At 41.4% G+C, this 12,435-nt stretch overlaps 1 protein-coding gene across 14 annotated transcripts in view; it reads left to right on the top strand.

Annotated features, from left to right (window-relative positions):
* The window catches only part of cacna1a (calcium voltage-gated channel subunit alpha1 A), a 389,802-nt gene that overhangs the window by 33,795 nt on the left and 343,572 nt on the right, over positions 1–12,435 (top strand). For all 14 annotated transcript variants that reach the window (XR_010003865.1, XM_062973920.1, XM_062973922.1 and 11 more), the window contains exon 2: positions 5,210–5,512. Coding sequence is in view for 13 of the 14 variants with exons in the window: in XM_062973920.1 (XP_062829990.1) it covers positions 5,268–5,512 (245 nt within the window). In the remaining variant the exon portion in view is untranslated. The remainder of the gene's footprint in view (positions 1–5,209; positions 5,513–12,435) is intronic.

The following is a 12,435-nucleotide window of genomic DNA, read 5'->3' as shown; positions in this document are numbered from 1 at the left end:
TCCTCCCAAGAAGTAGATGTCTTCTGATTTCCTGGCTGCAGTCTGCATCTGCAGTGATCTTTGCACCTAGAAATATAAAGTCTGTCACTGCCTCCACGTTTTCTCCCTCTATTTGCCAGTTGTCAATCGGTCTGGTTGCCATGATTTTGGTTTTCTTGATGTTTAACTGTAGCCCGGCTTTTGCACTTACTTCTTTCACCTTGGTGATAAGGCTCCTCAGCTCTTCCTCACTTTCAGCCATCAGAGTGGTATCATCTGCATACCTAAGGTTGTTAATGTTTCTTCCTGAAATGTTAACTCCAACCTTGGATTCGTCAAGACCCACATGTCGCATGATGTGTTCTGCGTACAAGTTGAATAGGTAGGGCGATAGTATACAGCCCTGCAGTACTCCTTTCCCAATCTTGAACCAGTCTGTTGTTCTGTGGTCTGTTCTTACTGTGGCTACTTGGTCTTTATACAGATTTCTCAGGAGACAGACAAGGTTACTTGGTATCCCCATACCACCAAGAACATGCCACAGTTTGTTATGGTCCACACAGTCGAAGGCTTTAGAATAGTCAATAAAGCAGAAGTAAATGTTTTTCTGAAACTCCCTGGCTTCCTCCATTATCCAGCAGATATTGGCAATTTGGTCTGTTGTTCCTCTGCCTTTTCTGAACCCAGCTTGGACATCTGGCAACTCTTGCTCCATGTATTGCTGGAGTCTGCCTTGCAGGATCTTGAGCATTACCTTACTGGCATGGGAAATAAGTGTCACTGTACGGAAGTTTGGGCATTCTTTAGCATTTCCCTTTTTTGGTATGGTTATATAAATTTTTTCCAATCTGATGGCCAATCATGTGTTTTCCATATTTGCTGGCATATGGCATGCATCACAGCACCACCCTCCAAGATTTTAAACAACTCAGCTGGGATCCCATCGTCTCCTGATGCCTTGTTGTTAGCAGTGCTTCTTAAGGCCCATTCAACCTCACTCCTCAGGATGTCTGGTTCTAATTCATTCACCACATCATCAAAGCTATTATCTATATTTTTATCCCTCCTATACAGATCTTCTGTATATTCTCACCACCTTTTCTTGATTTCTTCAGCTTCTGTTAGGTCTTTGCCATCTTTGTTTTTGATCATGCCCATTTTTGCCTGAAATTTGCCTCCGATGTTTCTGATTTTCTGGAAGAGGTCTCTTGTCCTTCCTATTCTATTGTCTTCTTCCACTTCCATGCATTGCTTGTTTAAAAATAGTTCCTTGTCTCTCCTGGCTATTTCATTATTACTAGAAAACCAGAGGTTAAACCAACCTCTTATAAGATATACAGACAAAAATTGCAATAACAAAATATATTGGGACACAACATATCTCATGAATTTTTCATTTATATTTTTAAAATATATGATTTATAAGATAATATAGATTTCCAAGATTTTGGTAATTTCTTGTTATATTTGTGCGACACACCTACACACCACAGAACTAATGTGTCATAACACACAGTTTGGAAAGCTCTGTTCTATAGATTCAGATTATGAAATAGAACTATTATTCTGAGCATGTATATTTGTGCTAATTTTTGAAAACTGTAACACCAGCATATACGAGGGTTGAATGAAAGTAATGCCTCCACCTTCGTTACTTGGGTTTGGATGGGAATATTTTAATAAATCAAACACAGAACTAATCCTTAGAATGTGCTCTTTAACTACCACTATTCACTTTCCACGTAATCACCAGACAATTGGATATATTTCTGCCAATGATGAAAAGTTTTCTGAAGCCATCGCGGAAAAAATAGACACTCTGTTTTCGCAATCAGTGTCTCACAGTTCTCTCAACGCCTTCATCAGAAGCATAATGATGTCCCCGCAGATCTTTTCATTATCAGGAATAGATGGAAGTCAGATGGTGCTAAATCTGGACTGTATGGAGGATGCCGTACAGTGGTGAGATCCAGTCTCTTAAGTTCTACTGTGGTGGCATGTGGTCTGGCATTGTCATGCTCCAGGAAAACATTTCCCTTTTCCTTTCAGATCCTTGTTAGCCGTCATTTCAAAATTCAAAGCATTGTGATGTAACACTCTGAATTTATTGTTGTTCCACGTTCAATGAAATCAACGTGGATAACACCATGTGCCTCCCAGAACACTGTTGCCATGATTTTCCCAGTTGTGGGCTGTGTCTTGAATTTCTTTTTCTGGGGTGAGTCTTTGTATCGATATTCCATAGACTGATGCTTCATCTCCGGGTCATAATAGTGTACCCAGGTTTCGTCTCCTGTCACAATTGAATGGAGAAAGGTGTCACCTTCATTCTCATAACGCGAGAGTAGTTCCTGGCAAATTTCAAGTCTGTGCGCTTTCATTTCAGGCATCAGCATCCTGGGTACCCATCGTGCACAGATCTTCTGACAGCCAAGTAAAGCAATAATGTGACCCACACATTCTTGTGAAATGCCAATTATGCTTGAACTTTCTCTCTGAGTGATACAACAATTGTCCTGAATCAATCTGTCAACCTTTTGCTTGTGAAACTCAGTGGTTGCTGTCACTGGATATCCAACTCTTTGTTTGTCACGCAAGTCAGATGTTCCCACTTCAACATCTTTAAACCTACTCGCCCAATGACGCACAGTACTCATATCAACACAATCACCGTAAACAGCTTGCATTCTCTGATGAATCTCCTTTGGGGTGGGGTGACACCTTCTGCTATCAAGAATTCAATGACTGCACGTTGCTTAAGTCGCATTGACCGACCGTCTGCGCAGGGTTCCATACTTCGCGCTTTAACAACACAACCATTCAACACTAAAGCTTCCCGCCAAATGGAACTGTAGGGGAGAGTCTACTGAACAAGCCAGTACCTGCTGCATACCAGTACTGACATCTGTTGAGGAGTTATGAAGGTGGAGGCATTACTTTTCATTCAACTCTCTTATGTTGGTTTATCATTACACAGTTTGATCTGTAAATGATAGGGTCCTATTATAGTTTCTAAACTGATCAGTCATGGCATTTGAAGATTTTGGGAGACTATTAAGCAAAGTCAAGGCAAAATGAAGAGCCTCAACAACTTAATTGAGGAGTTGGTGTAAGACCGCTTAAATATCAGACAATCTTTTGTAATATTGAGGGAAAATGGGAAAACAATATAACCATGCAATTTAGATAGGGAAGGGAACAGGAAGAATCAAATATGATTGTTTGGACAGAGTGAGCATGGAACAAAAACCAGTAACATTTTTTATATGATGGATTAGACATAGGTTCAGATTTTCTCTCTCTCTGAGAAAATAAGATAGGTTCAGAGGAATACTGAAAACAAGAACGATGTGGATTTTGAAAGGAGGATTTGGGGGGGGGGGACATCACCCAAATGCTGTGAATACTGCTAAGTAGCCAGTGTGGTATGATAGTTTGAGTATTAGTCTGTGACTCTGGAGATGAGGGTACGATTCCATTTTTGGCCATGGAAACCCACTGGATGACCTTGGGCAAGTCATACTCTCTCAGTCTCAGTGGAAGGCAAACACAACCCCTATCTGAACACATCTTGCCAAGAAAACACATGATAGGGTTGCTTTAGTTACCAGAAGTTGAAAATAGCAACAACAAGAAGCTATAGTTTTAAAAAAACAGGAATGTGGAAATCCTCATACTACTCCCTTTAAAAGTAAGCTCAAATAGTGTGTGCCAAAAGAATTGTATCTAAAATAGGGTGACTGAGAAATAAGACAGATACTTATATGCTCAAAAGAAATCTGGGTTTGCAAAATTGCCGCTCAACTTTTTTAAAGGATCAAATCAGCTGCCCCTTTCTCTTACATGCCCCCTGAACAATCTCAGGGAGGACTGAGCATAGGCAGACACCACACATTCAAAAAGAACTGAATGTGCAGTTAGTAAAAGATCTGGATTATTTGAACCATCCCCCTCCCCCAGGCAGCAGCTAGAAGGTCACGAGTTGTGGAGTGAGAGGAGTTGGCTGTTCCTCCAAGAGAGACATTGGGCTCTATGTGTTATGGAAAACTTCTGCTATACACCTCCCCTTCATAAAGTGGAGAATTTCTAGATGGCATTTGGAGCCGGCAAGGGTGACCCAGCATTACCAACATTTGATTGCTGCACTGATTCCCATGCCCAAAAAAATCAATCCTCCCCTTCCAATTGTCCTTCCCCAATTTTCTTTGTGATGAAAATATCTTGTAATGGGTGAGACCTATCAAGACACAGGTATACTGGTTGCTGTAATTCCTGGAAGAGACGGTAATGTGGATCTTTTTGCTTTATATCATAGGGTAGAAAGCAAAGAGATTTGCAGTTTAATTTTGGGTTTACCCTGTCATTAGAAATCTCCTCAGGGTCTCATTATTTTCTGTTTATTTTTAGTTACTGAACAAAATTTCCCAAGGGAGACAAACAAACTGAAAAAAAGACCAAAATCAAATTGCTATCCAGCTTTGAACAAAAATCCCGGAACCCTCTCAGCCATTGTATTCTGACCCTGATGCTCTCTCCTCTTCCCACATATAAGCTTTGCAGGCCTATAGGACAAAAGCTAACCTCTGCCCAATGGTACAGGAGGAGAAAGATTGAGGGTGCATACAGTCTAATTGGATTTTGTTCCTGTTCTTTCCAATTTTATACTGAGTTAAAATAAATTGACCTGGGGAGCTGGTATAAAAAAATACTGATGTACCAGGAGCTGACAGAAAATATTCTGGGATAAATAAAACATGTATGAATCGTCTTCCTTAAATGTTGTGAAGATCTGTGATTTGGTCAAGATAGATGGTCTGTCTACCAATGCAAACTACAGTTGTTTCACATCATTGTGTTCAGAGCTGCTGTTGTCAGCACATTAGTTGGTAGTCAGCTTTTTTGTGGTGAGCTACCATGGAGCAGTTGTAACTTGTGAATGTGTTTTCATGCTGTGTTGTCAAAGGCTTTCATGGCTGGAATCAAAGGGTTGTTGTGTGTTTTCCGGGCTGTATGGCCATGTTCCAGAAGAATTCTCTCCTGATGTTTCACCCACAACTATGGCAGACCTCACAACCTCTGAGGATGCCTGCCGTAGATGTGGTCGAAACATCAGGAAAGAATACTTCTGGAACATGGCCATACAGCCTGGTAAACCCACAATAACCCTGTTTTCCTGCTATTTCATTAAATAAATGAGTAATTAAATTTGTGTCTGTTCATACCTCTGCAGCTATCCGCTGGCAGCCAGCCAGTCAAAAACCTCTGGGGTCTCCACTCAAGTCCCATGGATGGCGAGGCGTGCTGTCGTCCGATCATCCCTGTTGTCCCCTCCCAGCTACTATGAGGCGGTACACGATGGCCGTGGGCCTGCTAGTCCTGAGTACCCTTTCCTTGGCAGTTGGTACCACTATATGGGCCAGGAGCCACTCTCCTACAAGCGGCGTGGAGGTGTGGTGGATCATCGTGATATCATCATGGCCCATCAAGCTCACAAGATCCATAACACACCACAGGCACAACGCAAGGAATGGGAGTGAGTATATGCCAGTTCTATCATTGATTCCTATGGATTCCTGATTTTCTCTCAAAAAGGCCCCAAACTGTTCTGTTGCTCAGTGAGCGATGGTCTCCTCCTTCTCACCATCTCTTCCTCTTCTTTGCAGCCCTGTTAAAATGATTTATCAGAGGTTATACAGAGAGGGTGCTGATCCCACCCTCCATGTACAGCCTCTCAGTCATTTTATCCTATTTCATTTTCTCGTCCACCTGCCCCTCTCTGACTTCTTCATTTTAATTTTTAATCCTGCCAAGCATTGCCTACACCTACCTTGTACATTAGTGGTATGTTGGTCCCTGTCCACTGAGCTGAGTGAACAGCCATATTTACACTTAAAATTACCTCACTGGCTCTGTTTTTAAATCTGTCTAGACTATGTCAGAATACTCATTCTCTTTATTGTTAATATTTTGATGCTCCAGGCTTTCTGGTGAGTGAATCTTGCTCTGCTAAGCCAAAATCCCATTTTTAAAAAAACATAGCTGAATATCTATGAACTCACATAAGTTGGTGATTTACTCTACAGTTCTGGATAGGTCAGAAGGAAATCCCATGAGTTTAGTTTACTTCTAGGAAAAAAGGATAGATTTACAACTGAAATTGTTGTATCTACTCTTACAGGACACCAGACTTCACTTTTATATATTTTAAAGGTATGTTTGAACATGTATATGGGTGAAATAGAAAAGATGGGCTTTTGAATGAGGCTTCCAGTGATTAGAAAGCCAATATGTTTCTGATGAAATAGTTTCTACAAATGTATTTGCCACAATGAGCCAGATAGCTTTTAAAGTGTCACAAGACTGATGTTTTTCCTAGAGTTCTTGGTCAGAAGAAATTATAAAAATATGGTGGAGACCTTTGCAGGTACAGTATGGCCCCTGTATCTGTGGCTTCATTTGTCCATATCCAACAAAATATGTCATCTCTAGATATTTTCTAAGTCCTCCAGCACAATTCCATGAGATTCTTGGACCAGAAGTCCTTCATTTCAATGATGTTCCTTATTATTTATCATTTCACATATCAACACAAATCCGGGAACATATATTCTATCGATATAGGTGGGGGTTGTACTGTACTCTGTAGTACAGTCAAGTGTGGCTAAAATATTACTATTACCAGCATGCTCATTTTTTTGGCACATGCATATGTCTGGAAACATGTCTTTTCCCCCCTAGGATCTGCTACTGCTACAGCTGCAGTTGCTCTATCAAATTGTGCATGAGTCATGGGAACCTGTTTGGTGTTGCCTGAGATATGAATAATGGCAAATGACTCAGTTCAGCATGACTCAATTTTCTGAATTTCCCAGTTTTAATAGAATTTGCAACATAATTGTGTGCATTTTTACTTGAAAGTAAGCCCCATTATGTCAGTAAGGTTGCATATGACTGTACTGTTACACATACATTGGAGCAAATGTTCTTGAACTTAAAATAACTTGCTTCTAAAGGCACTTCTATAGGATTACATCCACGCATATCCCATCCCTTCCTGCCCTACTCCTATTTATTTCCAGCGCAGTGGAGATGTCAAAGTGTTTAAATGTGGCAGCATGGTATCAGATGTTCTTTTCTAACACTGCTGCATCCTAGAAGGAACTTATATGGTATGCTTTGCAGTATCATTTGTTTATTTGTCTATCAATTTCATTTGTGATGTTACTAGATTGTTTTGCCACCAAAATATAATCAAAGTGATGTGTCAAAAATAAATTTTTTTTATTATAAAATGAAAGGGGTGCGAAAATAAGTGTTTACAACTACAAGAAAACAAACCGTTAAATCATTTGAGAAGGCATATATATTTGATATACACAGAATCTAGATATTTTCCTTATAAGCTTTTAGTTTTATGTTAAAGGAGTCCTCTTCTGCCGTTGGCTTCCCAATTATAGCCAGTAGTTTTCAGTCACTTCATATCTGAAGCCCAGACATTGCAAATTAGGATGATGAAAGCGATGAACAAGCCTCCTTGAGATCATTACAGGCTGCGTCTTGATCTTCAAGTGACCAAGCCAAACTACGAGGTATGGCAGGGCAAACTCCTTTCCTGCTGCAAGGCATGTAAATCCATGCAGCCAAGAAACAGCCAAAGCAAAGGCAAGAATGGCCTTTACTTTAATCCTTAGAAGTGCATCCGCAGAGATTGCATGTGCTCAGACAATAATCTACTCGTTGCAAGTTCTAGCTCATTCTGGTTTTTGTTTTATCCCATGTGGTTGAAAGAAACAGAGTGCCCATGATAGAATTCCCATTATAAATACAGAAATGTGTCTTAGGAAGACAAGTACTAATCCTTACCCCCATCACCACAGAAAATCTCCCATGTTTAGGGCTTTGTGGGGAAGCACAGAGCAAAGAGCCAGCATGATGTCGTAATTCAAGTGCTGGAAAACTCTGGAAACCAGGGTTCATATCCCTTCTCAGCCATGGAAACCCACTGGGTGACCCTTGGGAAATCACAGATGAAGAGGTAGGCAAAGACAACTCCCTGAAAAAAACTTACCAAGAAAACCCCATTATAGGTTTCCTTTATGATCCTCATAAGCCAGAAATGACTTGAAGGAACACAACAACAATAATATTTATTGATTGTCACAGGATCATAAAATCATAGAATCATAGAGTTGGAAGAGACCTCATGGACTAGATACCCTAAAAGCACCAGATACTGTCCAGTCCTTGGTGCTTAGCAGGGTCAGTCCTGGTTGGTACTTGATTGAGAGACATCCAATGAATACCATTGGCTGTAGGCTATGTTTCAGAGGAAAGCACTGGCAAAACCATAAATGAGTATTCAGGGCCGGCACTAGGTCATTTTCATGTGTAGGAGAACAGAATTTTGGTGCCCCCCCAGCCACCCCCGCCCCCCTCCTCCTCCTACTGTGGAGCCCGGTGCGGACAATGGCAAGGTAGGGACACTGCGGCATGAGGAGGAGGAGGGGCCGGCTGGGAGTGGGCACGCCCTCCCACATGCGCATGCACCCCCGCCTCCTCCTCCTGCTGGGCCACCTTAGGGCCTAGGGGCCTGGCGCTATCCACTCTCAGCTGGCCCCTCCCCCTCCTCCTCCTTGCACCACAGCGTCCCTACCTTGTCATTGTCTGCGCCTGTGAAGGTCTCCCTTGTCCCTCGGGGCGCGCCTCCCTCCTTGGCTGCCTGCCCCAGCAGCAAGTCTGGGAGGAGGAGGTGGGGGTGTGCTCGCATGCATGCACGCATGCGCACACGCAGGAGGGCGTGCCTCCTCCCAGCGGGGAGGGGAAAAAAGAGAAAAAAAGACAAGAAACTTCTCAACTTGGGTGCACCTCAAGAGGCGCCTCAACTGCACCCCCCAGAGCATGGTGCCTTCGGCAACCGCCTAGTTGGCCTAACGGGTGAACTGCCCTTGTGAGTATTCCTTATTTAAGAAATTCATGGACTTGCCATGAATTGATAGATGACTTGAAAATATATATGCACAAAACTTGAATTCTGAATTAAAACATCTGTTCCTGCCCCACCAGAGACTGTCTTCCAATTTTGGCATCTCATGCTATGTGACCATCTCGGCTTTCTCTTCCTGACCTAGACACATACACACAGCATGGGGCATTGTTAAGGCTTTGAAGACAAATCCATGGTCTTGAGTGGATTGTCATTAGAGTGATCAGAGACTATCATGATATTACAGATAAATACTCAGGGCACATGATAAAAAAGGATCCCAGTAATTATAGGCCCATTAGTTTAATATATATTGTTGCCAAAATTTAGACTAGGTTCCTATTGAGCAGAGTTGAAAGCTGGGTAAATGAAAAAGGTATCCTTGCAGAAGAACAAGCTGGTTTTAGACAAAACTTATTTACCATTGATAACTGTTTTATTCTGAACCACTTGATTTCCAAATACATCTGTAAGAGGAAACATTTGTATGCTGCCTTTATTGACTTCTCTGCAGCATTTGATATGGTGAACAGAGAAATATCATGGAATAAGCTGTCTGTCCGCAAAATCGAACCTAAATTGTTGCTACTGATCAAAGCCTTATATACAAGCACCTGTTTGAGAATATGGTTTGGGGTAAATGGAGCTACGACAAGCAGGATCAATATACATAAAGGGCCTTTCAGCTCCAATATTATTTAACTATTTATCAATGATCTGCCAGGAGTAATGAAGGACCCTGTAGCTCATATGTAGCACTTTGCTATATGCTGATGATATGATACTACTATCATATTCGCAAGTTGGATTTCATACGTTGTTAAGAAGACTTAGCTCCTATTGCCAGGATAACTCTCTACTTATCAACAAATCTAAGTCAAAAATAATAGTGTTTGGAAAAAGACAGCAGAGACATAGATGGCAATTAGACAGTGAAGTTATAGAATTTATTTATTTATTTACATCATGTATATACCGCCTTTCTCTCCTAGGGGACACAAAGTGGTTTACAGCATACTATACAAACAATGAACATAGTGTTAAAATGGTCAAACCCACAGCATTTAAAACATCTCAAGTAAAAACAGATTAAAACATCGCAAGTAAAACAGTTAAAATCACACAATCCAAAAGCATCGATCCAAGGCCAGTCCAATGTCAATTCTGTTGCTGTTGAGTAAAGGATTGGACCCACAATCAGGTTTTTAGTTTTTTCCTAAAGACCATGAGGGTGGACGCAGATCTTGTTAGGGTATAATGAAGCTCTGTATGTCCTAAAGAAAAAACTACACTCCTGATCATAACAAGCAGGAGCTTATCTAGGTTAAGCTAAGCAATTAAATTTGGACCACACCTGTTGGGGTGTGGCTATGTGTGTGTGTGTGTGTGTGTGTGTGTGTATTAGCTTCTGCTCCTGCTTTTGGTTTCATTTTTGCTTTTTGGATGTCTCTCTTGGAAGAAGAGGCTGCATCTTGAAATGCTTACAAGGATTATGTAAGTTTGTTTTACTATAAGATTTATGTTTTGATGCAACACTGCAAGTTTATGTTTTGACCCTTCTGTAAAGAGTAAAGTTTATTTTCTTTTCCTTTTGCAACTGTGCAAGGTTATTGTGTCTTTACTGGACTAGGCTGAATTCCGCTTGAAGCACAACAGATCTGATGTCACTGGGGAGGGAGTTCGACAGCCTGGGGGCAACCACTGAAAAGGCCCTGTCTCTAGTCCCCACCATCAAGTGAACACCGTACCTTATCTTAGATAAACTTTCTCCGAGACTGGTTCTTGGACTTTTCACCGTCAAAGGAGCTCACTCAGAGCAAAGGCTCGCTTGAATTTAATACTTAAATTAAAAACACTTAACCACCCACGTACCTTAAACCCAATAATTAAATTATATAAAGTTAAGGTTACACCTATGCTTTTGTATGCAGCAAAAGTATGGGGCTTAAGTTTCATCTCAGTAATAGGACAAGCACAATCTCAGCACTTGAGAAGCATAATGGGAGTAGATAAAAGGACCTCAGCAGCTGTAGTGAGAGCCGAACTGGAAATTTACACAATCTATACACAGTCTAAACTCAGAGCATATAATTACTGGTGTAAAATGAATGTAATGGAGCCTGATAGAATCCCAAAATTGTGTCTATTAGAACAGATACAATCCCAATCACAGACCTCTTGGATTATGCAAATGACAAATTATATTTATTTATTTATTTATTTATTTCCAACAATTATATCCCGCCCTTCTCACCCAAAGGGATTCAGGGCGGCTTACAACAATGGCAGTAATTCAATGCCTACAGAAAATCAAAATTACACAGTACATAAAATCAATTAAAACTACTAAATACAATATACAATTTTTAAAACAAATAGTCAGATCCATTCGTCCACAAAAACCTCGTGCTTTAGCCATAAGTCAATCTGTGTTGTCTTTGCCATTATTCATTAAAAGCCTGAGCACATAACCATGTTTTTAGGGCTCTTCTGAAGCCCAAAAGTGTTGGAGCTTGTTGGATATCTCTGGGGACGGTGTTCCACAGCCAGGGAGCCACCACCAAGAAGGCCCTGTCCCTCGTTCCCACCAGCTGTACTTGTGAGGCAAGTGGAACCGAGAGCAGGGCCTCACCAGATGAACTTAGGGATCTTGCTGGCTCATAGGAGGAGATATGTTCGGACAAGTAGATTGGGGTTCCAGGCTCAGCGATGAGTCCAGGAGAACACCCAGACTGCGAACCTGTGACTTCTACAAGAAGCTGCTGTCTCCCTGTCTCCTAATTGGAGCTTCCAGGCCGTCTTCAAAGGCAACCCCACGTAGAGAGCATTGTAGTAGTCCAGATGGGATGTAACCAGAGCATGGATCACCGTAGCCAAGTCAGATTTCCCAAGGTATGGGCACAGCTGGTGCACAAGTCTTAGTTGTGCAAATGCTCCCCTGGCCACCACTGAAACCTGGGGTTCCAGGCTCAGCGATGAGTCCAGGAGAACACCCAGACTGTGAACCTGTGACTTCTATAAGAAGCTGCTGTCTCCCTGTCTCCTGCGTTTTAAGAAACCAAGTTAAAAAGAGTGCTATACAAAGAATTTTGGACATAGAAGCGCACAAAGATATAACCACCCTCAGCAAGGTTGCCAACCTAAAATTGCTGAGTTGATATAAGCGTACCTTTCAAATGGCCAACTATCTAAAAATTCAAATGCCAAAATACTTTAGGGATGTATTCACTCAGTCTAGATTTGATCATCTTGATACAGGTCAGATACAGGAGGTTTAACAGCATCCCTTATAACGAACGGATTTGTATCTGCGGAGCACCTGAAATTGAGGATATAGTACTCATATTATTTGATTGGAAATTGTATCAGAAGGTGAGAGACTTGTACCTTGGTCCTTATATCAAACGGACAATTTATTGGGACTCTCACATTAGAACAACATATTTTATGTGTGGTGAAGACCCAAAAATAAC

The sequence above is a fragment of the Anolis carolinensis genome, chromosome 2 (genome assembly GCF_035594765.1).
Source record: "Anolis carolinensis isolate JA03-04 chromosome 2, rAnoCar3.1.pri, whole genome shotgun sequence".
Lineage (NCBI taxonomy): Eukaryota > Metazoa > Chordata > Lepidosauria > Squamata > Dactyloidae > Anolis > Anolis carolinensis.
Note: the sequence above shows the minus strand (reverse complement) of the source record. Positions and strands in the feature narration are given on the sequence as shown.